Below are 24,895 nucleotides of genomic sequence, written 5' to 3'. Positions count from 1 at the left end.
CATTCATCTGTCGATGGGCATTTAGGTTGCTTCCATGACCTGGCTATTGTAAATAGTGCTGCAATGAACATTGTGGTGCATGTGTCTTTTTGAATTATGGTTTTCTCTGGGTATATGCCCAGCAGTGAGATTGCTGGATTATATGGTAATTCTATTTTTAGTTTTTTAAGGAAGCTCCATACTGTTCTCCATAGTGACTGTATCAATTTACATTCCCACCAACAGTGCAAGAGGGCTCCCTTTTCTCCACACCCTCTCCAGCATTTGTTGTTTGTAGATCTTCTTATGATGGCCATTCTAACTGGTGTGAGGTGATACCTCACTGTAGTTTTGATTTGCATTTCTCTAATAATTAGTGATGTTGAGCAGCTTTTCATGTGCTTCTTGGCCATCTGTATGTCTTCTTTGGAGAAATGTCTATTTAGGTCTTCTGCCCATTTTTGGATTGGATTGTTTGTTTTTTTAATATTGAGCTGCATGAACTGTTTATATATTTTGGAGATTAATCCTTTGTCCATTGATTTGTTTGCAAATAGTTTCTCCCATTCTGAGGGCTGTCTTTTCATCTTGTTTATGGTTTCCTTTGCTGTGCAAAAGCTTTTAAGTTTCATTAGGTCCCATTTGTTTATTTTTGCTTTTATTTCCATTACTCTAGAAGTATATATATATATATATGGGTCTTGTTTTTGTATCCATTCAGCAAGCCTGTGTCTTTTGGTTGGAGCATTTAATCCATTCATGTTTAAGGTAATTATCGAAATGTATGTTCCTATGACCATTTTCTTAATTGTTTTGGGTTTGTTTTTGTAGGTCCTTTTCCTCTCTTGTGTTTCCCACTTAGAGAAGTTCCTTTAGCATTTGTTGTAGAGCTGGTTTGGTGGTGCTGAATTCTCTTCGCTTTTGCTTGTCTGTAAAGCTTTCGATTTCTCCATCGAATCTGAATGAGATCCTTGCTGGGTACAGTAATCTTGGTTGTAGGTTCTTCCCTTTCATCACTTTAAGTATATCATGCCACTCCCTTCTGGCTTGTACAGTTTCTGCTGAGAAATCAGCTGTTAACCTTATGGGAGTTCCCTTGTATGTTATTTGTCATTTTTCCCTTGCTGCTTTCAATAATTTTTCTTTGTCTTTAATTTTTGCCAATTTGATCACTATGTGTCTTGGCGTGTTTCTCCTTGGGTTTATCCTGTATGTGACTCGCTGTGCTTCCTGGACTTGGAGTGGCTATTTCCTTTCCCATGTTAGGGACGTTTTCGACTATAATCTCTTCAAATATTTTCTCTGGTCCTTTCTCTCTTCTTCTTCTGGGACCCCTATAATGCGAATTTTGTTGTGTTTAATGTTGTCCCAGAGGTCTCTTAGGCTGTCTTCATTTATTTTCATTCTTTTTTCTTTATTCTGTTCTGCAGCAGTGAATTCCACCCTTCTGTCTTCCAGGTCACTTATCCGTTCTTCTGCCTCAGTTATTCTGCTATTGATTCCTTCTAGTGTAGTTTTCATTTCAGTTATTGTATTGTTCATCTCTGTTTGTTTGTTCTTTAATTCTTCTAGGTCTTTGTTAAACATTTTTTGCATCTTCTCGATCTTTGCCTCCATTCTTTTTCCAAGGTCCTGGATCATCTTCACTATCATTATTCTGAATTCTTTTTCTGGAAGGTTGCCTATCTCCACTTCATGTAGTTGTTTTTCTGGGGTTTTATCTTGTTCCTTCATCTGGTAGATAGCCCTCAGCCTTTTCATCTTGTCTATCTTTCTGTGAATGTAGTTTTTGTTCCACAGGCTGCAGGATTGTAGTTCTTCCTTCTGCTGTGTGCCCTCTGGTGGATGAGGCTATCTAAGAGGCTTGTGCAAGCTTCCAGATGGGAGGGACTGGTGGTGGGTAGAGCTGGGTGTTGCTCTGGTGGGCAGAGCTCAGTAAAACTTTAATCCGCTTGACTGCTGATGGGTGGGGCTGGGTTCCCTCCCTGTTGGTTCTTTGGCCTGAGGCAACCCAACACTGGAGCCAACCTGGGCTCTTTGGTGGGGCTAATGGCAGACTCTGGGAGGGCTCACACCAAGGAGAAGTTCCCAGAACTTCTGCCGCCAGTGTCCTTGTCCCTACAGTGAGCCACAGCCACTGCCCGCCTCTGCAGGAGACCCTCCAACACTAGCAGGTAGGTCTGGTTCAGTCTCCTATGGGGTCACTGCTCCTTCCCCTGGTTCCCGATACACACACTACTTTGTGTGTGCCCTGGAGGAGTGGAGTCTCTGTTTCCCCCAGTCCTGTCAAAGTCCTGCAGTCAAAACCCACTAGCCTTCAAAGTCTGATTCTCTAGGAATTCCTCCTCCTGTTGCCGGACCCCAGGTTGGGAAGCCGGACGTGGGGCTCAGAACCTTCACTCCAATGGGTGGACTTCTGTGGTATAAGTGTTCTCCAGTTTGTGAGTCACCCACCCAGCAGTTATGGGATTTGATCTTACTGTGACTACGCCCCTCCTACTGTCTCACTGTGGCTTCCCCTTTGTCTTTGGATGTGGGGTATCTTTTTTGATGAGTTCCAATGTCTTCCTGTCAATGATTGTCCAGCAGCTAGTTGTGATTCTGGTGTTCTCACAAGAGGGAGTGAGAGCACGTCCTTCTACTCTGCCATCTTGGTTCAGTGCTGGTGAGGTGAGAAGTTTTAATGCTATTCTTAACCATGTGTACAGAAGTTGATCTTCTTAAGATATATTATAAACTATGAACATTACTTGAGTGATGAGACCACAGTCAAATATCCAATGGAGCTTGTGCAACACCAGACAGTTCTTTATAAACTGTATTACTTGCTTATGGGGTTTAATGCCACATTAATGGATTTAATATAGCATTTTTAGTACAGAAATACATACCCCACCATGAACATGCACAAACCAAACACTCTTGTCACTGTAACTATAAACTTTGAACCAAACACTCTTGTCATTGTAACTATAACGTTTGAATAGTTCGTCATACTGGATACCAATTTCTTTCCAACTTCAGAGATAAAATCAGCACAATATACAAATGCCAAATATTAACACAGTGTGAAACTATTGAATGGCCTGGCACAGGAATTTTAAACATCCTTTTGACCACAGCTAGTAACGGGCTGAACCTGCCACCAATGTGATAAGCTGCTTCTCTAAGGAGAAGTACAGAAGTCAATTAACTTTAAACATTGAGATAGTCATCACTCATTACCACATGCTGGTGTCTAAATCTTTACAAAGGTTTTATAATAAGATTTCAATTTTTCATCTGTTCCCAAATTTAATTAACCTTCTTGCCATATAGAAATTCTCACTGCTTCCCTACTCTGAAATAAATTGGGTTCATCTTTGCTTATTCGAGATAGAGTGCATGAAGTGGCCAGAATTTCACTGCCTTTGGAGGAACTTCTCAGTACATACAAAATACAATCTGGCCTCCACTATATGATCAGCTGAAAGCCTTAAATCCCTACTAATCATTCTGGAGGAGTGGCACACCACTCTGCTGTTGTGTTGAGAATTCTAGAGAGGGAGAGGAGGTTAAGAAATGACGGTGGCATGGACCAGGGTGGAAGCAATGGGAGTGGTGAGAAGTAATCGGATTCTGGATATATAATGAAGGTAGAAAACAACAGGACTTGCTGATGGAGGTTACACGGGAAGTGAGAGAAAGAGAAGAATAAAGAATTTACTCCAAGGTTTCTGGCCTGGGGTCAAGAGAAGTTCTTCTGAAAATGGAAGCAATTAATAGCATGTTTGGGTGTCTACAGCAACAGAAGACAAGGCAGAGGATATCGGGTATAGAAACAGATGTAGATAGATGGGTACATGTGGGGGAAGCTTGTGGAAGTACTCTTGATTACTTCAACTTTCTCAGTGGAATAAGATCCAAAATACAAGTTGAGAGTAAAGCTGGAGGACGTGTTGGAGGTTTAAGGAGAAAGGAATAGGAATATGTATGATTAGTAACCTAGGAAAGGAGAGGAAATGGCTAAGAAAACATGGCATGATTGTTGGGCAGCAGTAAGCAAACTCACTCTGAGTTTGTGATCATAAATTTAAAAATGAGATTAGCCTGTATAGATACTAATGTTTTTCTCCTACTTCAGCTAAGCAAAGAACTGGCATAGAGTAGGTGGGAAGTAGGATTTAATCAAGGTTGGGTTTTGACAGCAAGTTAACAAAGAGAGAGAAGGGCCAAGGAAACTGAAGACGTATGGATGGGAGTAGCCATGGAAGTTAAGCTGGGTATGGAAGAGAAGTGAGGATATAAGAGGAATGAGGGGCACTTTAAAGGTGGTAGGATCAATGCCATATAACCAGAATTTCTTCCCTGTTCAATGATGCTTTGGTATTTTTGTTCTATTATTTCTGTACTTTGTACCTGTTTATACATCAGTTGTTAAAATATGGGAGAGATTATGAATATGTGGCTCTGTTTGGAGCCTAGTACTATATGATGCACAATTAGATCTTTAAACTTGCCTACTCATGACATTCAGCCTCGTCTCTCTCCCAGCCCTGCCCTCAAATGCAAATGCACACACATACAGGCACACACTTACATGTAAAATAACAGTGGTTACCTTTGGGTGGTGACTACAGTTTTGTTGTTGTTGTTATATGGAGTTTTGGGTGAAGGTTTTTTCTCTTGTACTTTCTAGTTTCTAAATTTTCTATATTGCATATGAAATGCTTTTGTAATTTAGAAAAAATGTATAAAGGAACATATGTATTTACACCCATATATGCTTAAATGCTGGATGTGCTCCCTAATGAGGTATTAGAAGACTTAACCAGGCAGGATTAAGGCCATAGACAAATTTCAGAAAATAAGAGATTTCAGAGGATAGAAGGTGACACACTTTTAAAAACTACCAGTTTTCACAAAACATATGCATGGATCATTGTCCAGCAAGTGAAGAATATTAAAATGCATGACACTGGATCTACAATTAGAACAGTAAAATATTATTAAATTGGAAGAAAGGGCCATTACAAACCTGCTTCCTGCTTTGAGCTCTCGCATTCCGTAATCTTCGAGCAGAATAAAAGATAAAATAGCCCACAGTTGCTGCCGTAATAATAAAAAAGGACACAGAAACGAAGAAAATTGAATAGTGATTCACCCAAGGGCCATGTTTTTTCCCTACTTCAATGACCATTGTTACTTGTATGCCTCTTTGAATAGACTGTAGAATTTTTGTGCCTTTCAGATTGCCAATCATGATTGCAACAATGTCTCCTGCACCTGTAAAAGAAAAGGAATTCAGTTTTAGTTTGGTAAAGCATTCTTAGTATAAAAATCCAGCTAAAATGATTTTAAATGACACTCAATGAGACAAAGGAAGGACATTCATTCAATTAACATTTATTGGGCACATATGCATATGTAAGTTATAGGGAATATAAACATGCTGAGACTTGGTTACTGACCTTAAGGAACTCATAGTTTAGTAAGGAAGCTATGATATATAACAAATACCTCTCCTCCCCTCAGGTTTGCCGCCTATAATTCAAAAGTATTGGGTTTGGGACCCAATTTGCCTCTTACATGAAGGCTTTCTTAAAGAGAAGTAGTCACCTGGATGGTATGGAATTCTCCTAGAGAATCTGAGATTTGAGAAAGACAAAACAATTTAACTATATGTTTCCCAATTTATGAAGTGATAGACTATCTCATGAGCTCGCTACTAAAATGTATAAGGATCTACATATCAGGATTAGTAATTTGAGACAAATAATGATTACAAGCCCAAACGGACAACCTATATATATGTCCATGTGCCATTTTTCTATATCCTCAAGAGCAATATAAAATGTGGGGCTTCCCTGGTGGTGCAGTGGTTGAGAGTCCGCCTGCCGATGCAGGAGATATGGGTTTGTGCCCCGGTCCGGGAAGATCCCACCTGCTGCAGAGCGGCTGGGCCCGTGAGCCATGGCCGCTGGGCCTGTGCGTCTGGAGCCTGTGCTCCGCAACGGGAGAGGCCACAACAGTGAGAGGCCCGTGTACCACAAAATAAATAAATAAATAAATAAAATAAAATAAAATAAAATTTGTCCAAGATGCTCTAAGGTTTTGCATGGACCTAATCAGGTTAGCAATGAATATAACATGTAAAATTGATAGAAATGTGTTTCTATTCAACCGCAACTAAAGTCAAGTCTGAAATCAGACTAAACTTATTACTTAGTCTAATCATCTATAAGTCTTAGTCTAAAGGCCAAATCTCTATAACGTCTCCCACTTTACCGACTTTATAAATCTTGTGATAAAAATAAAGAACAGATATTATCTTTCCCAGTGGTGTGTGAATGTTAGATTACTCTCACCATTCCAATGCTTATCACAGTTTATATTCCTTCTAGTTTAAATGACCTGAGACCAATAATCTTTAGGAAGAGAATAGAGTTCTTTGAATGTTAATAGCATTCACACTTTCAATGGATCAAATCAAGAGTACAAACCTTAAATGGCAATGTATATAGCAGAATTATTATGCAAGTAATCCCTTAAATTTATGGCCCCCAGTGGCCAAAGTCTACGAAAGATCAAGATCCTCTTCTCACTTGAAGTTACTAATTCAAAAAATATATTCATAGGGTATTATTAAAGATCCTTAAATTCCAAAAGACATTATTTTTACATATGACAGCCATTTAGTTAAACCCTTTTATATAACTTTGCTGATTCATTTGCCATTACTCAGTTTGGTAACACTGACGACTCACTCTCTTCCCATTTACATGAGGAAAATCTCAGAAGCAATGGGAAGTGAAGGAGGCTGAAATGTCTTCTTGGCATCTCTTTCCTCTATCAGTATATAATGCAAATAGTCCTAAAGAACTGGCTATTTTGCAAGAGAGAGGCTCATTTTTCTCTTTATTTGGGGGCTTTACATTTCTAGCTTTGGCACTAAAAGCACAGAAATTATTTCGATTCTCTTTTGTCACTATTTGGCTTTTCTCTACAAGCCATCTATCAGGAAAATTTCTGGTTATAAAGTTTTGATTAATTATATAACCTAGCGTTCATTTCTGATATTGTAACCTGAATAATCTTTGAAAGCATAGATCATTCTAAAAATGAGGTTTTGGAATATATGATAATTTTAAAGATTTCTTTTTAAATCACAGATGTATCCTTCTAAATGTTTTTGACTAACAGAAGTAAGTTTTCATTCTTTTAGAAGATATGAGGTGGGTGGCAGGGCTGGATGCTCAGGAACATACTGACCATTGTGGTCAAGTGGAGATTAAAAAACAAGGATAGTCAAGAAATATACATCGTCTACACATAAGGAACAATGCTGTGCCTCAATCGCCCCAATTCATATTCATATATGCTATATGTAGTCCAACTATCTATTGAATTAGCTTTCTAATCATATAAAAGACCTATTTCTAAGCATTATTATATATCTCCTCCTCCTTACACCCTTGCAACTATTTAAAAACTGCTCCCCCTCCACTGTTCCCGATCACACTTAATGGCATCACAACCCTCTGGTCACCAGGTTTAGTAACCTCAGAATCACATTTGAATACTCACTGCTAACCTAGTCAGTCATATAGATAATACTTCCTTGGCATCTCCCATTATCAGATCCTCTGTTCCATTCCTGCTGCCCTGTAATGTAGGCCCTCATAATTTCCTTGCCTGAGCTACTTCAGTAACCTCCTAACCGGTCACTCTAACTCCAATTTTCCCCCTTCCCTTAAAGTTTCATCAGCCTTCCTGGTTGAAATTTGTCATCACTTGGTTGGATCATGCCTCTTCCCTACTCAAAAGTCTTTAGTGGCTCCTTATTACTCATTAAATTTCTGACTTCTTGGCCTAGCATTTAAAGCCTTACATGATCTGGTCCCAAGCCAACTTTTCCAGTTTGATGTACCTCCACTACACCCCCATCTCATGAACACTTAGATCCAGCCACATGGGATCGGCTAGTGTCACTCTTCATAACTTTCCTTTTGCTCATTCTGTTCTCTCAGCCTAAAATGCTCTACATCTGCTCTGACACTCCACCTTCCTTCTCTGCCTGTCTATGTGTTACTCAAGTCCCAGCTCAAATGCTGCCTCCTGTGTTATTTTCCCGAGTTCCAAGTGTGAATGTAAATGTTCCCTCTTTGCTCCTCTGTTACCCCTTCTCTAAAGAACATTTTAAGGGCAGAGACTGTCTCTTAATTAACTACAGTAACGCCTTCCTTTATCTGGTATTGTCAGAGAATTAGGTATTCCATATAAGTTAAATTCCCAAGTAACAAAAAGTTTTACACAAATACTTAATTTCAACAATTTTGAACGGACATTTAAAAAAGTCATCCATACAGCCCTATTTTCCTAACTAGGATATACTGATTATGATTTACTATTGATAGTGGATCATCTTTGTAAGCCATTATTTAATACAGTAGTTATTTGTCCCCAAACTGTTATGATTTTTCACCAAAGTCACAGGCTTGGAAAGCTGGAATGGACCTTAGATATCATCCAGTCTGACTCTTTTTTTAAAATTTATTTACTTTATTTATTTATTTTTTGGCTGTGTTGGGTCTTCGTTGCTGTGCGTGGGCTTTCTCTAGTTGCGGCGAGCAGAGGCTACTCTTTGTTGCAGCGCGTGGGCTTCTCTTGTTGCGGAGCACGGGCTCTAGGCACGTGGGCTTCAGTAGTTGGTGGCACTCAGGCTCTAGAGCTCAGGCTTAGTAGCTGTGGCACAGGGGCTTAGTTGCTCTGAGACATGTGGGATCTTTCTGGACCAGGGCTCAAACCCATGTCCCCTGCATTGGCAGGCGGATTCTCAACCACTACACCACCAGAGAAGCCCCTCTGACTCATTTCTGAGTTCTCACTTTGGGTAATTTTCTTTGGGGCAGAGAGGTTGTCACTTGTTGCTTCTAGCAGCATCCCCCCCCTCTTTCTAATTTTATACATCTAATCTACTGTCAGCTCTGAAAAGTCAATCAAGCTTGGATCTAAACAAAGAATAAAACAGGCTCCCAGAGACAGCTTGAGGGCTTCAGTGCAAGTACCACCCTCTGATATTTAGTTAGGTTGCTCAGTGACATTTTTGTTTACTTCCTGAACCCTGGCTATGTTCTGGATAACTGAAATTGCCCGATAAGATTCATCTGTAAACTAGACCCTATCCTAAGTGCTTTACCTGTATTAACATATTTAATCCTTACATCAACCCTATAAGGTAGGCATTGCCATTATCCCATTAGAGATAAGACTGACTAACTTGCCTAGGATAACACAAGCTAATTCGTGCAGAACTGGTATCTGAACCCAGGCAGTTTGGCTTCAGTGCCTCTGCTCTTCACCACCATTCTACATCAGTTCTCTATCTTCAATGAAACCTAAAGCTATTATTTGACTGTAAAAAATGAAAATTAAATAGGTACATTCGGGATGGGGAGTGGTAAATGTTTAACAACGGGCTCTTGGGGTAGGTGGAAGAAGCCTTGATTTGTAGTGTGTGCCAATTTCCATGGTATAAATACTACTCCCATGGCCATATGAATGTAGAGTTTGGGAAAATATGGGTACAATTGGCTGAGTCAGATGACTCCAGTGCACCACTGGACATTACAGAGTCAAAACTTAAATACAAGTAGTATACAATTCAAAACTTATAACAAAATTACTTTGCTTATTCGTTTCACTTATTCATACCTACTTTAACAAGCCAAAGTTCATGTACAGTCCCAAGTAAAATTTGTTTTTCTATTTGCTATTGTTAAAAACACAAAATATGTACCCTAAAACTTCAAAGAAGAACAATCAGACTTCTTTTTGTGGAACGGAAAAAAAATCTTTTTCTGACTGGGGCATGTGAGTGAGAGTGTGTGAGTGTGTGTGTGTGTGTGTGTGTGTGTGTTTTGCTACAGCGGGCATGCTGAGCCTTTTTCTCCCTTAAGCTTTCTTCCTGTCCTTAAAATATTGGAGATTCAAGGGGCTGTTATGCTTCAGCTAATTCCAAACCTCTCAAATTAAAATTAATGACTTTGAAAGTGATCTTTTCAAAGCATCACAAAACATATTCTGTATAAAAAGTTAGCCATTTATTATAAGAAACACAGATGTGGTCGTATTCAGAACTTGTTTTGAATGTTTAATTTCTCTGATTTCTGGTGTGTTGAGGAATAGAAACTTGAAGGGAACTTTGAAATTGCACACAAAGCCCAGAAGTTTTTCTCATCTTAAATAAGATTTAGAAAATGCGAAGAATGACATTTTTTCAAAGGGATGATTAAAATACAATCTTTTGCCTATTTGGAAGGATGAAGTATTGCTATTCCCTTCCTGGAGAAACTCAAAGCACTTCTTCAGTGATTATAAGAATTGATCTTCTGTGAAGACAGGAGTTCAGACACTCAAGAAAGCAAGCTCAGTTAACAGAAACCTAACCTGTATCACTGAATCTATGTTCTTTATGCTGCAGAATTTTGCATATCGGTTTACTCTCTCACAGTTGTACAATAACGTATTAAAAGGAAATAGTTTTAACAATCTTTAAAATTATTGCTATTTCCTTAAACCATTATTACAGTTGATCTTTTTTTTAACAGTTTGGCAGTTTCTTTCTTGTTTTTTTTTAATAAATTTATTTATCTATTTATTTTTGGCTGCGTTGGGTCTTCGTTGCTGCATGCGGGCTTTCTCTAGTTGCGGCGAGTGGGGGTTACTGTTCATTGTGGTGTGCGGGCTTCTCATTGTGGTGGCTTCTCTTGTTGCGGAGCACGGGCTCTAGGTGTGCGGGCTTCAGTAGTTGTGCCTCGTGGGCTCTAGAGCGCAGGCTCAGTAGTTGTGGCTTGTGGGCTCTAGAGCACAGGCTCAGTAGTCGTGGCGCACAGGCTTAGTTGCTCCGTGGCATGTGGGATCTTCCCGGACCAGGGCTCGAACCCGTGTCCCCTGCATTGGCAGGCAGATTCTTAACCACTGAGCCACCAGGGAAGCCCCTTACAGTTGACCTTTAAAACCAATGTTGATGTACTAATACATAGGCTCTTATACAAGGTGTCAAGCTTTTCATATTTCTATCCAAAATATTGGTACAACAACTATCTCATTTGGAAAGTACCAGGCTTAAGAAGCCAAATATGGGTTGTACAGCTCAGCTGGTTAAAACATGGTGCTAATAAGATCAAGGCTATTCAATTAATCTTCTTGTGGATCAGTTATACAGAAGAGAGTACCTCTAAACTCATTAAGTATTTTGTAAGTATCTATACACATGCCAGACACTGTGCTAGGCCTTGAGGCTACAGAAAAGAATAAAATATAGTCCCTGCCCTCTAGGCACTTGCAAATGTCTCCTATATATTAGCCATTCACCACTAGGAATATGAACTAAGCCAGCGAAATGAATTGTACATATCCATTTTCATGGCCAGGAGTAGAAAAAAAGGATTTCCAAATCACATTCCGAACTGATACTGGGTTAGAATAGGTTCCTATATAAAAAAGACAACTTAATTTCCTTCAATGTCCAGTAATTTGTAATATAACAAACTGTACTTGTTTTGATATTTCTGAACTTGGTAGTGCTCTTTACTTAAAAATTGGTAACCAGAAACAGACTAGAGTTTGAGGGAGGGAAGAAGTATCACGTGTCAAAAATAACCCTGAAGTGGGAATCAGACCATTGGGTTGCAGCTTTTGCCTGAAGGAAGCAGGGCTGTACTAAGCTTCTAAAATCAATTCTGGCAAAGGAATATGACTACATCTCTCCTGCTATCCTTATGGAATTTTCAAACAGCTATTAATTTCATTGTTTTTGCAAAAATCATAGCACCCATTCCCACCAAAAAGAAAAGAAAGATCTTTAACATGTTAAAAATGTCTGATGAGGAAAACTGATCATTAATTGGACAACAAACCTTTATGGCCTAAACCCTGATCACAGAACAGCTGTCATTTCAGGATTTGAATCTCTCCAAATCTGTACTTGGTTTCAAGGATTTATTCATAAACTTTTAAAATGTTTTTATTGGAGTATAATTGCTTTACAATGCCGTGTTAGTTTCTGCTGTACAACAAAGTGAATCAGCTATATGTATACATATATCCCCATATCTCCCTCTTTCATCTCCCTCCCACCCTCCCTATCCCACTCCTCTAGGTTGTCACAAAGCATGGAGCTGATCTCCCTGTGCTATGCAAATACATAAATTTTAATGCTTTGTATCTGATAAATTTTCAGAGTTGAAAAGCAAAAAATAAATAAATAACAAGCTGTCATTTTAAAAATTCTAGTGTATTAACACCACTTTATAATTAACAATTTAATGGTCAAGAATAGCTAATCTGGGCCCTTGTTGCTTAAACACATGTTCCTGGGTCCAGCAGAACTTTAACGACATTTATCTTGATAGGATCATTGTAGCAGTCACTCAATTCTACAGGGAATCCTTGAACTTCCCACTTAATGTTAACATTAACAACATTCTATGGCTCAAGTTTTTCATATTCTATGGCTCAAGTTTTTCACATTCTCAATCTGCAATCTAGAGTATTTTGGGAGAAGGGACAGATTAGGAATAGATAATAATTAAGCAGAAGAGGAAATTCAGACTCCAATTTCAAATGTTCAACAGTGAATAAAGGTTTTGGCATGTGCCTATCTTGGGAGCAAAGGTAATAAAATAGGCCATAGCAACTCTTGCTACTGTTATTCAATATTATTCAATTAAAATATCATTCAATTATAATTAATATAAATAAAGCTTATCTATCCTCAGCACTACTGGCAAAAAGTACTTTATAGTTATTATTCATAATATATAGAAATTTGACCCTAGGATCCTGCTGGTGACCAACCCCATTCATTTCTTTCAAAAAAACTAATGATATTATGGTTTTGGTCTAATCTTATTTATTTGTAAACACAGACAAATTCATTGAATAAATTATTTATCAAGTACAAACCATGTAGTGAGCTCTGTGCTTCTGGATCTCCCCCCACTACATTTTAATATTAACATGTCAAAATGTAAAATAAAGTCTAAAATATTTTATAATATATGAAATATCCTAAGCATATGGATGGCATATTTACAGCACCTTGGCATTCAAACACAAAATACAAGGAGGTGAGGAAAGCTGTTCTAGTATCTATTTCAACCAGTTTTCCACTTTTAATATTAGAAAGAAGTATTCACAATGAGCGACTTACAAATAATAAGGGCAATTGAAAGCCAAAGTAGCTCTTCTAAAAATAAGCTCACATTCAATACTGCCCAACATTCTGATGATACAATGGGGTCACCACTTCTGAATTCACTTGTATCTGGAATGAACAAGATCTAGGTGTGACAAATTCCAACATAATTCTCTAACAAATATTTCCTCCATTAGAAAATCTGGAACCAATTGAAGTGAACTTCTAAATATTCGTTTTGTCCACAGCAGCTTTTAAAGGTTCAGTTCCCCCCACCCCCTCCCTCATAGCCCAAACTCTTTGAGCAACTGGGGAAGGTCAATGTATTTCAAAGAGGGATATCAAAGCTCCCCAGACCAAGCAGTCCTAAGTGGGATTTTTTTTAAACCAGTAAAAAAAAATATATATATATATATATATCTAAACTTTTAAGCCAGACTAGCCTCTCTTTATTCAAATTCCTGTTTTGTGACAACTTGTTTTTTTGCCCCCTATTGGTTATTGCCAGTCACCAATGAACCAAATTTAATTTCTTAAATTGACTACTTCATGGCAGCTCTCTGGATGAAAAAAAAAATAGTTTTATCATTGCACCTCAACAAACAAATATACAAATGATTTCTTAAAAGTATCTGGAAATATATGTCTGTGGTTTACTGGGAACCAGACAAAGCAGCACTGCACATCCCTTTAATATGTTATGCTCCTAACTAGTCTTTAGGTAAATTCTAGTCTATAGCAGAATATGAAATAGGCGTTAGTACAGGTTGCCTGTTGGTTAAAGCAATGGTTCTTAACTTTTTGTACTGTTACAAATCATCTTTTTGAGGGAGGGGTGGTGGCAGTGAAGATGACCAAAATCACCTTCTATTATTAGCATCCTTTTAAGCCAACAAATGAAACAGAAGCACACAGCCATGGGTAGTTCAGCAAGTTGCCTTTCTTTCTGTCCTGTACCCCCCAGGTTTTGAAGGTAATACTACACTAGGGAATGGGTCACAGATTTGATATGGCACCAAAAAAAATCTCAGGAGCTGGAACCGTCAGGAAACAGCATATTAAAGACACTAGGAGATTAGAAACCATGCTGTTCCAAAGGTCACAGATGAATAATTTGTGGATGACATGTCATATTCACAGATAAACAATTCTTAGAATTATTATTAAAAAACCTAGTCCTGCCAGGCCTCTTCTGATTTCCACAAGTGGTAATGTTTAGCACATTGTTAAGAACCCAAGGGCTAGATCAGCATTTCTCCAAGTTTCTAGACTTGGGACTCCTTTGTACTCTTTAAAGTTATTGAAGACTCCAAAGAACTTTTGTTTATGTAGATTATTTCTATTCATATTAATCATATTAGAAATTAACAGAGAAATTTTACATTTATTTATTCATTCATTTAAAATAATGGCTGGGGCTTCTCTGGTGGCGCAGTGGTTGAGAGTCCGCCTGCCAATGCAGGGGACACGGGTTCGTGCCCCGGTCCGGGAAGATCCCACATGCCACGGAGCGGCTGGGCCCGTGGGCCATGGCCGCTGAGCCTGAGCGTCCGGAGCCTGTGCTCCACAACAGGAGAGGCCACAACAGTGAGAGGCCCGCGTACCGCAAAAAATAAAAAATAATGAAATAACGGCTGTAAATATATGTTAATGTAATTAACGTTTTTTTAATCAAAAATAACTATTTTCCAAAAAAACGTAATAAGAGTGGCATTGTCATTTGTGCAAACCTCTTTAATGTCAGATTTAATAGAAGACAGTTGGATCTTCATATCTGCTTCTGCACTAGATCTACTGTGAACTGTTTTTCTGGTTGAAGTATATAAAGGTAAATCTGTACTCACACAGATATGTAATTAGAAGATTGAGGAGTGTTTAATAGGTCTTCCAAACACCCAAGGCTGAATAACCATTGTTTGTCGGTAGTTCTTTCAAGTTAAAAAGGAGTTGCTTAGGGCTTCCCTGGTGGCGCAGTGGTTGAGAGTCCGCCTGCCAATGCAGGGGACGCAGGTTCGTGCCCAGGTCTGGGAAGATCCTACATGCTGCGGAGCGGCTGGGCCCGTGAGCCATGGCCACTGAACCTGCGCGTCTGGAGCCTGTGCCTCCGCAAGGGGAGAGGCCACAACAGTGAGAGGCCCGCGTACCGCAAAAAAAAAAAAAAAAAAAAAAAAGAAGTTGCTTGGAGAAAACAGCTAGTTCAGCTCACAACTCAGTCATATAAGTGCTTTGTGCCTACTTCCCATTTCACCACACAGAATAGGCAAAAAAAAAAAGTTGTGTATGACAGAGTAGAGATTTAATAAAATTACTTATTCTTACTGCTACATCAAGGACATTCCTAAGTGAAACTGGCATTTTCTTTTTACTGTAAATGCATGGAGGTATAGTATACAACATAGTTTGCTGTTTCTGTCTTAACTGGTCCTAAGGTGCCAGCAGCTTTTCCCCACTGTTGTTTTTACACCATCCGTGTAAATGTCAACACAGTGAATTCTGCAAATAATGTCTACGTATTACTGTGAAAATAGTTTTGACCTCATGGGTCCCTGAAAGAATCTCAGGGACCAGTGCTCTAAGATCATATTTTGAAAACTGTCGGGCTAGATCAATGATCCTCAAACTTTAATATGCATGAGAATTACCTGGGAAACTTGTTAAAACATTGAACTCCCTGGGCCCCATTCCCTAATTCAGTATGTCTGGGGTGGGGCTTGGAAATCTGCAGTTTAACAAGTTCTGTGGGTTCTTTCGCTGCATGTGGTCGATGGCCCATACTTTCAGAAGTATCGGGCTGGAGTTTGATTATAGTTTGATGTTATGGTCAAGGAGTTTCAAGATAGCGGTCTAGTCACTCTAGCCAGATCAATGCCAATCCTTTACCCTGCATAGAAAAACTCTGCCAATAGACTTATTTTTTGAATATTAGCCACATAATAAACAGGCCCATTTCTTTTCTCTTATAATACTGCTTCATTGTCACCATTGTCTTTCACCAAAATCACTGTAACAACCTCCTAACTGGCTTCCACGCCACCAGTCTCAGTCTTCCAATTCATTCCCCTTACAGCTACTGGATAAATTTTTCTAAATGGGAAAAATGTTCATGTAATTCCTTTGCCAGAGGCCTTTAAAGAGCTCTTTGCCAAAGGCCCTTAACTGGTCTCCATAAAGCTCTGTAGCTTTATTCACTTACAGAATAAAGTTCAACCTCCTTTTATAAGATCCTTACTCATCTGCATTAGATAGGTTTTACACTGTCAAGTGCAGGCTTCCCTTGAGGTTATCTGGTTTACTTGAGTTTCACTAAACTATGGAGTCTTTCACGTTAGGGACTGGGTCTTTCACCACTGTAACTACAATGTCTAACAGAGTGCCTGGCACGTAACACATGTCAAATAAATATTTGATGAATGCAATTTTAAGTGTGCTATATTTAGTGGTAATTTGAATCTTGATTGAATCTGAAAACAAATTCATTCTTTAAAGATAATTGTGAACAGGGTCTAAGATGCGCCTCCTCCCTGCATTCAAAGATGGCATTTCTTCAAGACTGTTTGCTTATAAGCAAGGACATAGTATCTATACACAGGTAACAAATTAAATACTAATCCTACTCTGCAAACCCTGGGTTTAGTGTGATGCTTACTGCTACAGTGCTGATCCCACTGAAATCACCATACTGCCAGAGCAGCACTAATGGTGGCAATAATCCCTCTCCAACCTGGGGTTTGAGTCCACTTCAGCTTCACACATATATTCAGGAGCTAGGATGGATGTCATTTTAGCCCCAGTTTCAAGTTAGAACCCAGTTATCCTGGTTCACTAGGAGACTGGTTGTTTGGGCACTTATGAGGAAGTTCAGAGGACATAAAAGAGAAGTCTTGAAGCAGTTGGAACAGGTTGAGTGTTTATACAACCTTAAATTTGTGCTGATACTGAGGAAAAGAAAATAATAAGATATGCTATTGCCAGGCCAGGCAGAAATTGTAGTATGTATATTATTTGATTAATAGGGTATTCTGTAATTGTATTAAAATGTTTACGCTAAAGTTTTCTATTGTCATGGCTTTTGTTTTGGAGTAGTAAGATTTCTAGAAACCGAATTCAACATCTGTTGCTGCTATTTATTAATGTTTCCTGGAGGAATGCTAGTCAGTAAACTCCACAGCATCAATGTATTCAACCCTTTGGGATAATAAATTGCACGATATCCAGAGCTATTCAGAATCTGATAAGACTATTTAATGGCTCAAGGTAAAGCAATTACTGATTAACAATATATACACAACAGGTTAAAAATAATCAGATCTCTGTTAGGCAGTAAAAAAGATAAACAGGAGATTTAGGGGTTTCAGGGAAAGAACACTTACACAAATGAATGTTGGAAATTATGGTGCTCTTTTGTCCTTGTAGTCATTGGTTCTGTTTTCCTGTAATGTGAGACCTTGGGAAGGAGAATTCCACTGAATAAATTGCTGCTGCACCCAGGGGGGGGAAAATGAGCACAAAACTAGGCCATAGCCTAGGCATAAAATAAAATTCTGACATGGCCTCCATCATGCCACTTTACCCTCAAATTTTCAGATCAGGTGAAACTAGTACAAGAATTTATGGACCTAGAGACTGTCATACAGAGTGAAGTAAGTCAGAAAGAGAAAAACAAATACCGTATGCTAACACATATATATGCAATCTAAAAAAAAAAAGTTCATGAAGAACCTAGGGGTAAGATGGCAATAAAGACGCAGAACTACTAGAGAATGGACTTGAGGATACGGGGAGAGGGAAGGGTAAGCTGGGACGTAGTGAGAGAGTGGCATGGACATATATACACTACCAAACGTAAAATAGATAGCTAGTGGGAAGCAGCCACATAGCACAGCAAGATCAGCTCGGTGCTTTGTGACCACCTAGAGGGGTGGGATAGGGATGGTGGGAGGGAGGGAGATGCAAGAGGGAAGAGATATGTGGACATATGTATATGTATAACTGATTCACTTCGTTATAAAGCAGAAACTAACACAACACTGTAAAGCAATTATAGTCCAATAAAGATGTTAAAAATTTTTTTTAAATTAAAAAAAAATTCATTTGTAAATGAGTTGTTTGGAACTAGAGACAATACATTTTCCCATAGTAATGTTGGTAAACAGCATCTGAGCTCCCAGATGAGCCCACAGATTATTTCCATGTGGAATGCTTGGAGGACTAAAAACTTCAAAGCAAATATAAGTTATTATTTAACCTATATTTGTAATAAAACTTCTCAGAAAAAAAATCACAGAAATACTTAAAGCAAAAACCAAACAAACAAAAAAAACCAAAAACATTTAAAATATCTTAAATAGTGGGGCATAAGGAAAATGCATATTTAATCAGGAGGATTACATGGTTAATGGGAAATTTCTGTGGAGACTGTGGGACTGAGTTATGGACACATTCAAGGTCGTCAGATATTAAAAGCACTGGCTGCTTATAATGTTTAATTTCACTTCAAAAGAAATGGCATCACATAGAAGCTCAAATTTTTTTTGAAAAGGAGGATGGGGTTCAGCGAGAGAGAGAGGTGGGGGGAATATCTAAGGTACAATTAATTAAGCTATGAAAGGGAAAGGAAGTGGGTATAAAAGTAGGACACAAAATGTATCCTAAGAGAAAAAGAAGTGGTACAGAAGCTACCCTTGAATTTGACAGTTTCTTGTGCAAACCACCAACTTGTGGAGTTTCACATAGCACAGTTGTATTTCAAGGGAAATGCCAATTTTGAAAACAAGTACAGAACGTCCCCAACTTATGATGGTTTGACTTACGATATGTGTGGTATGATACTCTTTCGTGATGCTGGGCAGCAGCAGTCAGCCACGTGACCAATACACTTACCACCATTCTGCACCCAGACAACCATTCTGTTTTTCACTTTCAGTACAGTGTTCAATAAATTACATGAGATGTTCAACTCTTTATTATCAAATATGCCCAACTGTAGGCTAATATAAATGTTCTGAGCACGTTTAAAGTAGGCCAAGCTAAGCTATGATGTTAGGTTAAGGTGTATTAAATGCATTCTCAACTTACAATATTTTCAACTTATGATTGGTTTATCAGGATGAACCCCCTCACAAGTTGAGGAAGATCTGTAATTCAATTTTACTGATGTGTTAAATGCAATTTTGATTGAGCTTGTATGTTCTACATATCATTAATGAAATGTAAAATAAGAATACCATGATTCTCCGCTGCCCTTATTCTCACAAAATCTCTTCCTCTTTTCTAGAATGACAAAAGCTATTGTCATCAGATGAACTCAGTATGTCATGGGTTAAAACTGCCAATATATTGGATTCTTCTTCCTAAGCTGTTAAATTTAGCACCAATCTTAAAAGTATTGAATAGAATAGATATTGAAGGGGGCTAGTAAAGGGAAGCAGGCCTCTTATGGGAAACAAACAAAAAAACCAAGAAAGGTGAGATATGTGTAAGCGGGGAAAGAAAAAAAACACCACTCATGATACAAAAGGAAGAGAAGAGAAATATTCCATATTAAAATAGAAAAAGTCATTCAGTAGTAGTGTTCAAGGCTCATTTTACATATGAAGAAACCAGTTACTGTTAACAGTTAGTCACTAACAATTATCTAAGTTAGATATATTCAAAAGACCAAAGTAATTCTTCTTTAAATTCTCATAATAGTCAGTAAATCATTTCTATTATAAGGTATGCTTCGTTCCTGTTGTTGCGAAGGTCACATTATTAATGCTTTCTTTAGGACTGATCAACACTATAGGAGTATTTTGGATTTTTTTAAATACCTGATTTTTTCTGATTACAAGTATAAAACATATTCATTATAGGAAATTCAGAAAATACAGACAAATGATAATGACGAGAACAATAATCACCTATAATTCCACCAACCAGATATAACCAAGGTTAACATTTTGGTGTACTTTCCTTTCAAAAGCTAAAACATTTTAGTTGCAGGCAGCATTTAACTAAGCTACTTCAACATTTTATCTGAAATGATAATGATTAATATCTTGAGGGAAACATACACACACACCCCAACAAGTGAGTTCAAGCACCATTTTCTTTCAAAAAAGGTCAAAATAAATAAGGTTAAACTCAAAATCACTGATTTGTATCTAACTTGAGCATTCAAGCATTAAAACCAAGTAAAGCGCGACTAGGTTCTGAACCCAACAGCCTCCGTCAAGTCAGGCATGGATCACCAAACTTTCTTTTCAGAAGAAATCAATATTTTAACAAGCCTATGGGTAAATTCAAGCAATAATTATATGTCATGATATCTAGAAAGACATACATACATACAGCTGAAAAAGACAGAACAAGAAATGGAAAAATAACAAACAGCCCTTGTGCTCTGCTTTGCCCATGGGGCTCCAAAGTGGGGTGTTAACAGCAAAATGTGGCAACTCTAAAATGGCTTAATAACTGTGTCAAAAAATCCATGGGGACTTCCTTGGTGGTGCAGTGGTTAAGAATCCACCTGCCTGTGGAGAAAAGGGAACCCTCCTGCACTGTTGGTGGGAATGTAAATTGATACAGCCACTATGGAGAACAGTATGGAGGTTCCTTAAAAAACTAAAAATAGAACTACCATACGACCCAGCAATCCCACTACTGGGTATAGACCCTGAGAAAACCATAATTCAAAAAGAGTCATGTACCACAATGTTCACTGCAGCTCTATTTACAATAGCCAGGACATGGAAGCAACCTAAGTGTCCATCGACAGATGAATGGATAAAGAAGATGTGGCCCATATATACAATGGAATATTACTCAGCCATAAAAAGAAACAAAATTGAGTTATTTGTAGTGAGGTGGATGGACCTAGAGTGTGTCATATAGAGTGAAGTAAGTCAGAAAGAGAAAAACAAATATCATATGCTAACACATATATATGGAATCTAAAAAAAAAATGGTCATGAAGAACCTAGGGGCAGGATGGGAATAAAGACACAGACCTACTAGAGAATGGACTTGAGGACACAGGGAGGGGGAAGGGTAAACTGGGACAAAGTGAGAGAGTGGCATGGACATATATACACTACCAAACATAAAACTGATAGCTAGTGGGAAGCAGCTGCATAGCACAGGAAGATCAGCTCGGTGCTTTGTGACCACCTAGAGGGGTGGGATAGGGAGGGTGGGAGGGAGACGCAAGAGGGAGGAGATATGGGGATATATGTGTATGCATAGCTGATTCACTTCGTTATAAAGCAGAAACTAACACACCACTGTAAAGCAATTATACTCCAATAAAGATGTTAAAAATAAATAAATAAATAAAACTAAAAAGATCACAAAAAAAGAATCCACCTGCCAATGCAGGGGACATGGGTTCGATCCCTGGTCTGGGAAGATTCCACATGCCTCTGTGCCTCCACAGGCACAGAGCAACTAAGCCCATGTGCCACAACTACTGAGCCTGTGCTCTAGAGCCCGCAAGCCACAACTACTGAGCCCATGCGCCACAACTACTGAGCCCACGCACCACAACTACTGAGCCCATGCGCCACAACTACTGAAGCCCATGCATCTAGAGCCCGTGCTCTACAACAAGAGAAGCCACCACAGTGAGAAGCCCGCACACTGCAACGAAGAGTAGCCCTTGCTCGCCGCAACTAGAGAAAGCCCACGCTCAGCAACGAAGACCCAATGCAGCCAAAATTAATTAATTAATTAATTAATTAATTTTTTAAAGTGCGTGTATTCTGTGCTTGGAAATAACTCCCTACAGTGTGTAGTTGAGGATCACCACAGTTAACTAGCTCCAATACAGTGAAGGATTTGTTTCTGTAGGTGACTAGGCTCCTGCCACATACTGCAAGAAGTCATTTCCTCAGGAGACAAAGTTGACAGTTGTGCTGCTTTGTGCTGATTCTTTGTCTTGGGGCACAAGGTAGTCTTCTGGGGTTCTGGTACTGTTCTGCTTCTTGAGCCAGGTGCTGGTTACACAGGTGTGCTTGCTTTGTGAAAATTCACTGAGCTATATGTTAATTATTTCTGTACCTATATGGTATGTACATTATTCTTTGATGAAATTTACATATACAAAAATTATTCACCCCTTGGCAGTATTTGTGGTACCCTATCAAGTAAACTTTGGGGAAAACCCCAACAATAGTTTACAGTTCAGTGGTCATCATGAATAAGAAAGGCCATTTTAGTCAATGAGGTGCTACTTAACCAAGCAACAAGGAAACTGGTTGCAAACCTCATTTGTAACAAAGACATCACCTATAGGAATATTATAGAAGAGGAACTAAGGTACAAATGGTGATCAAACCTTTCAAAACACCAGGGCCACAATAGGCAATGAACATGGGTTAGACCAGATCACATTTATGGCTAGTAAGTATATTTTTATGTAAAGCTCCATGGGGCATATTTTTGTTCTAAATGTTCCAATTCATACCCCTCCCTGTCGCCATTTCTGCACTTCCTTTCTGCTGGTTAATGGAAGAGAAGCTCAATTCCCACCCCTCCAATCAATGACCACCATTTTCAGCCTCCAAGAGAACCCTCTCTCTATTTTTAATTACATGGGAAAATGCTTACAATAGTAAGCAGGATGCAAAACTGTAAATACAGTATATAATTATAATTCTTTAAATAATATGTATGTAGAGCAAAGGAAGCAAATGACAAAAAAGACACCCCCAAATGCTAAAATGGTTATATTTATGGCTTTTTGTGTTTTCCTTTAAACTGTCTGTATTTTCTTAATACTACATTAATGTTCATGAAAAAATAATCATTATGATAAAAGTAGGATACATGGAAAAAGAGACTAGAAGGAATATTAATGGTACCATCTCTGCATTGTGGAATTATACGTAGCTTTTATTTTTAGTTTTATACTTTTCTGTATTTTCCAAGTTTTCTGCAAGACACATGGTTAAGTTTACAATCATAAAATAACTTAGAAAATATCTCTGGTACTCTCCTCTATTTCCTCCATTTAAGCCTGAGAACAGAGACTAAATGTGGCATTCTATATGAGACAACACACATCTTCCATGGACTGGAGGAAATAGTTATTTATGTGCTTAGAAAAACAATTCACCGTTTCAATTTCAGTGCTTGTGATTGGTCTGTTCATATTTTCTATTTCTTCCTGGTTCAGTCTCGGCAGGTTGTGCATTTCTAAGAATTTGTCCATGTCTTCCAGGTTGTCCATTTTATTGGCATTTCTAAGAATTTGTCCATGTCTTCATAGAAAATATGAACAGACCAATCACAAGCACTGAAATTGAAACTGTGATAAAAAAATCTTCCAACAAACAAAAGCCCAGGACCAGATGGCTTCACAGGCGAATTCTATCAAGCATTTAGAGAAGAGCTAACACCTATCCTTCTGAAACTCTTCCAAAATATAGCAGAGGGAGGACACTCCCAAACTCATTCTACGAGGCCACCATCACCTTGATACCAAAACCAGACAAGGATGTCACAAAGAAAGAAAACTACAGGCCAATATCACTGATGAACATAGATGCAAAAATACTCAACAAAATACTAGCAAACAGAATCCAACAGCACATTAAAAGGATCATACACCATGATCAAGTGGGGTTTATTCCAGGAATGCAAGGATTCTTCAATATACGCAAATCAATCAACGTGATACACCATATTAACAAATTGAAGGAGAAAAACCATATGATCATCTCAATAGATGCAGAGAAAGCTTTCGACAAAATTCAACACCCATTTATGATAAAAACCCTGCAGAAAGTAGGCATAGAGGGAACTTTCCTCAACATAATAAAGGCCATATATGACAAACCCACAGCCAGCATCGTCCTCAATGGTGAAAAACTGAAACCATTTCCACTAAGATCAGGAACAAGACAAGGTTGCCCACTCTCACCACTCTTATTCAACCTAGTTTTGGAAGTTTTAGCCACAGCAATCAGAGAAGAAAAGGAAATAAAAGGAATCCAAATGGGAAAAGAAGAAGTAAAGCTGTCACTGTTTGCAGATGACATGATACTATACACAGAGAATCCTAAAGATGCTACCAGAAAACTACTAGAGCTAATCAATGAATTTGGTAAAGTTGCAGGATACAAAATTCATGCACAGAAATCTCTGGCATTCCTATATACTAATGATGAAAAATCTGAAAGTGAAATCAAGGAAACACTCCCATTTACCATTGCAACAAAAAGAATAAAATATCTAGGAATAAACCTACCTAAGGAGACAAAAGACCTGTATGCAGAAAATTATAAGACACTGATGAAAGAAATTAAAGATGATACAAATAGATGGAGAGATGTACCATGTTCTTGGATTGGAAGAATCAACATTGTGAAAATGACTCTACTACCCAAAGCAATCTACAGATTCAATGCAATCCCTATCAAACTACCACTGGCATTTTTCACAGAACTAGAACAAAAAATTTCACAATTTGTATGGAAACACAAAAGACCCCGAATAGCCAAAGCAATCTTGAGAACGAAAAATGGAGCTGGAGGAATCAGGCTCCCTGACTTCAGACTATACTACAAAGCTACAGTAATCAAGACAGTATGGTACTGGCACAAAAACAGAAAGATAGATCAGTGGAACAGGATAGAAAGCCCAGAGATAAACCCACGGACATATGGTCACCTTATCTTTGATAAAGGAGGCAGGAATGTACATTGGAGAAAGGACAGTCTCTTCAATAAGTGGTGCTGGGAAAACTGGATAGGGACA

At 38.4% G+C, this 24,895-nt stretch overlaps 1 protein-coding gene across 2 annotated transcripts in view; it reads right to left on the bottom strand.

The window, feature by feature from the left end:
- RNF128 (ring finger protein 128) overlaps positions 1-24,895 on the bottom strand; it is a gene marked incomplete at its 5' end in the record, with an annotated part of 97,026 nt that overhangs the window by 25,954 nt on the left and 46,177 nt on the right. For both annotated transcript variants that reach the window (XM_082610545.1, XM_082610544.1), the window contains one exon: positions 4,997-5,244. In XM_082610545.1, coding sequence (XP_082466671.1) covers positions 4,997-5,244 — 248 coding nt within the window. The remainder of the gene's footprint in view (positions 1-4,996; positions 5,245-24,895) is intronic.

This window comes from Mesoplodon mirus, assembly GCF_964341445.2.
Source record: "Mesoplodon mirus genome assembly, chromosome: X".
Classification (NCBI taxonomy): domain Eukaryota; kingdom Metazoa; phylum Chordata; class Mammalia; order Artiodactyla; family Ziphiidae; genus Mesoplodon; species Mesoplodon mirus.
The sequence above is the reverse complement of the archived record's forward strand: the minus strand, read 5'-3'. Positions and strand labels throughout refer to the sequence as shown.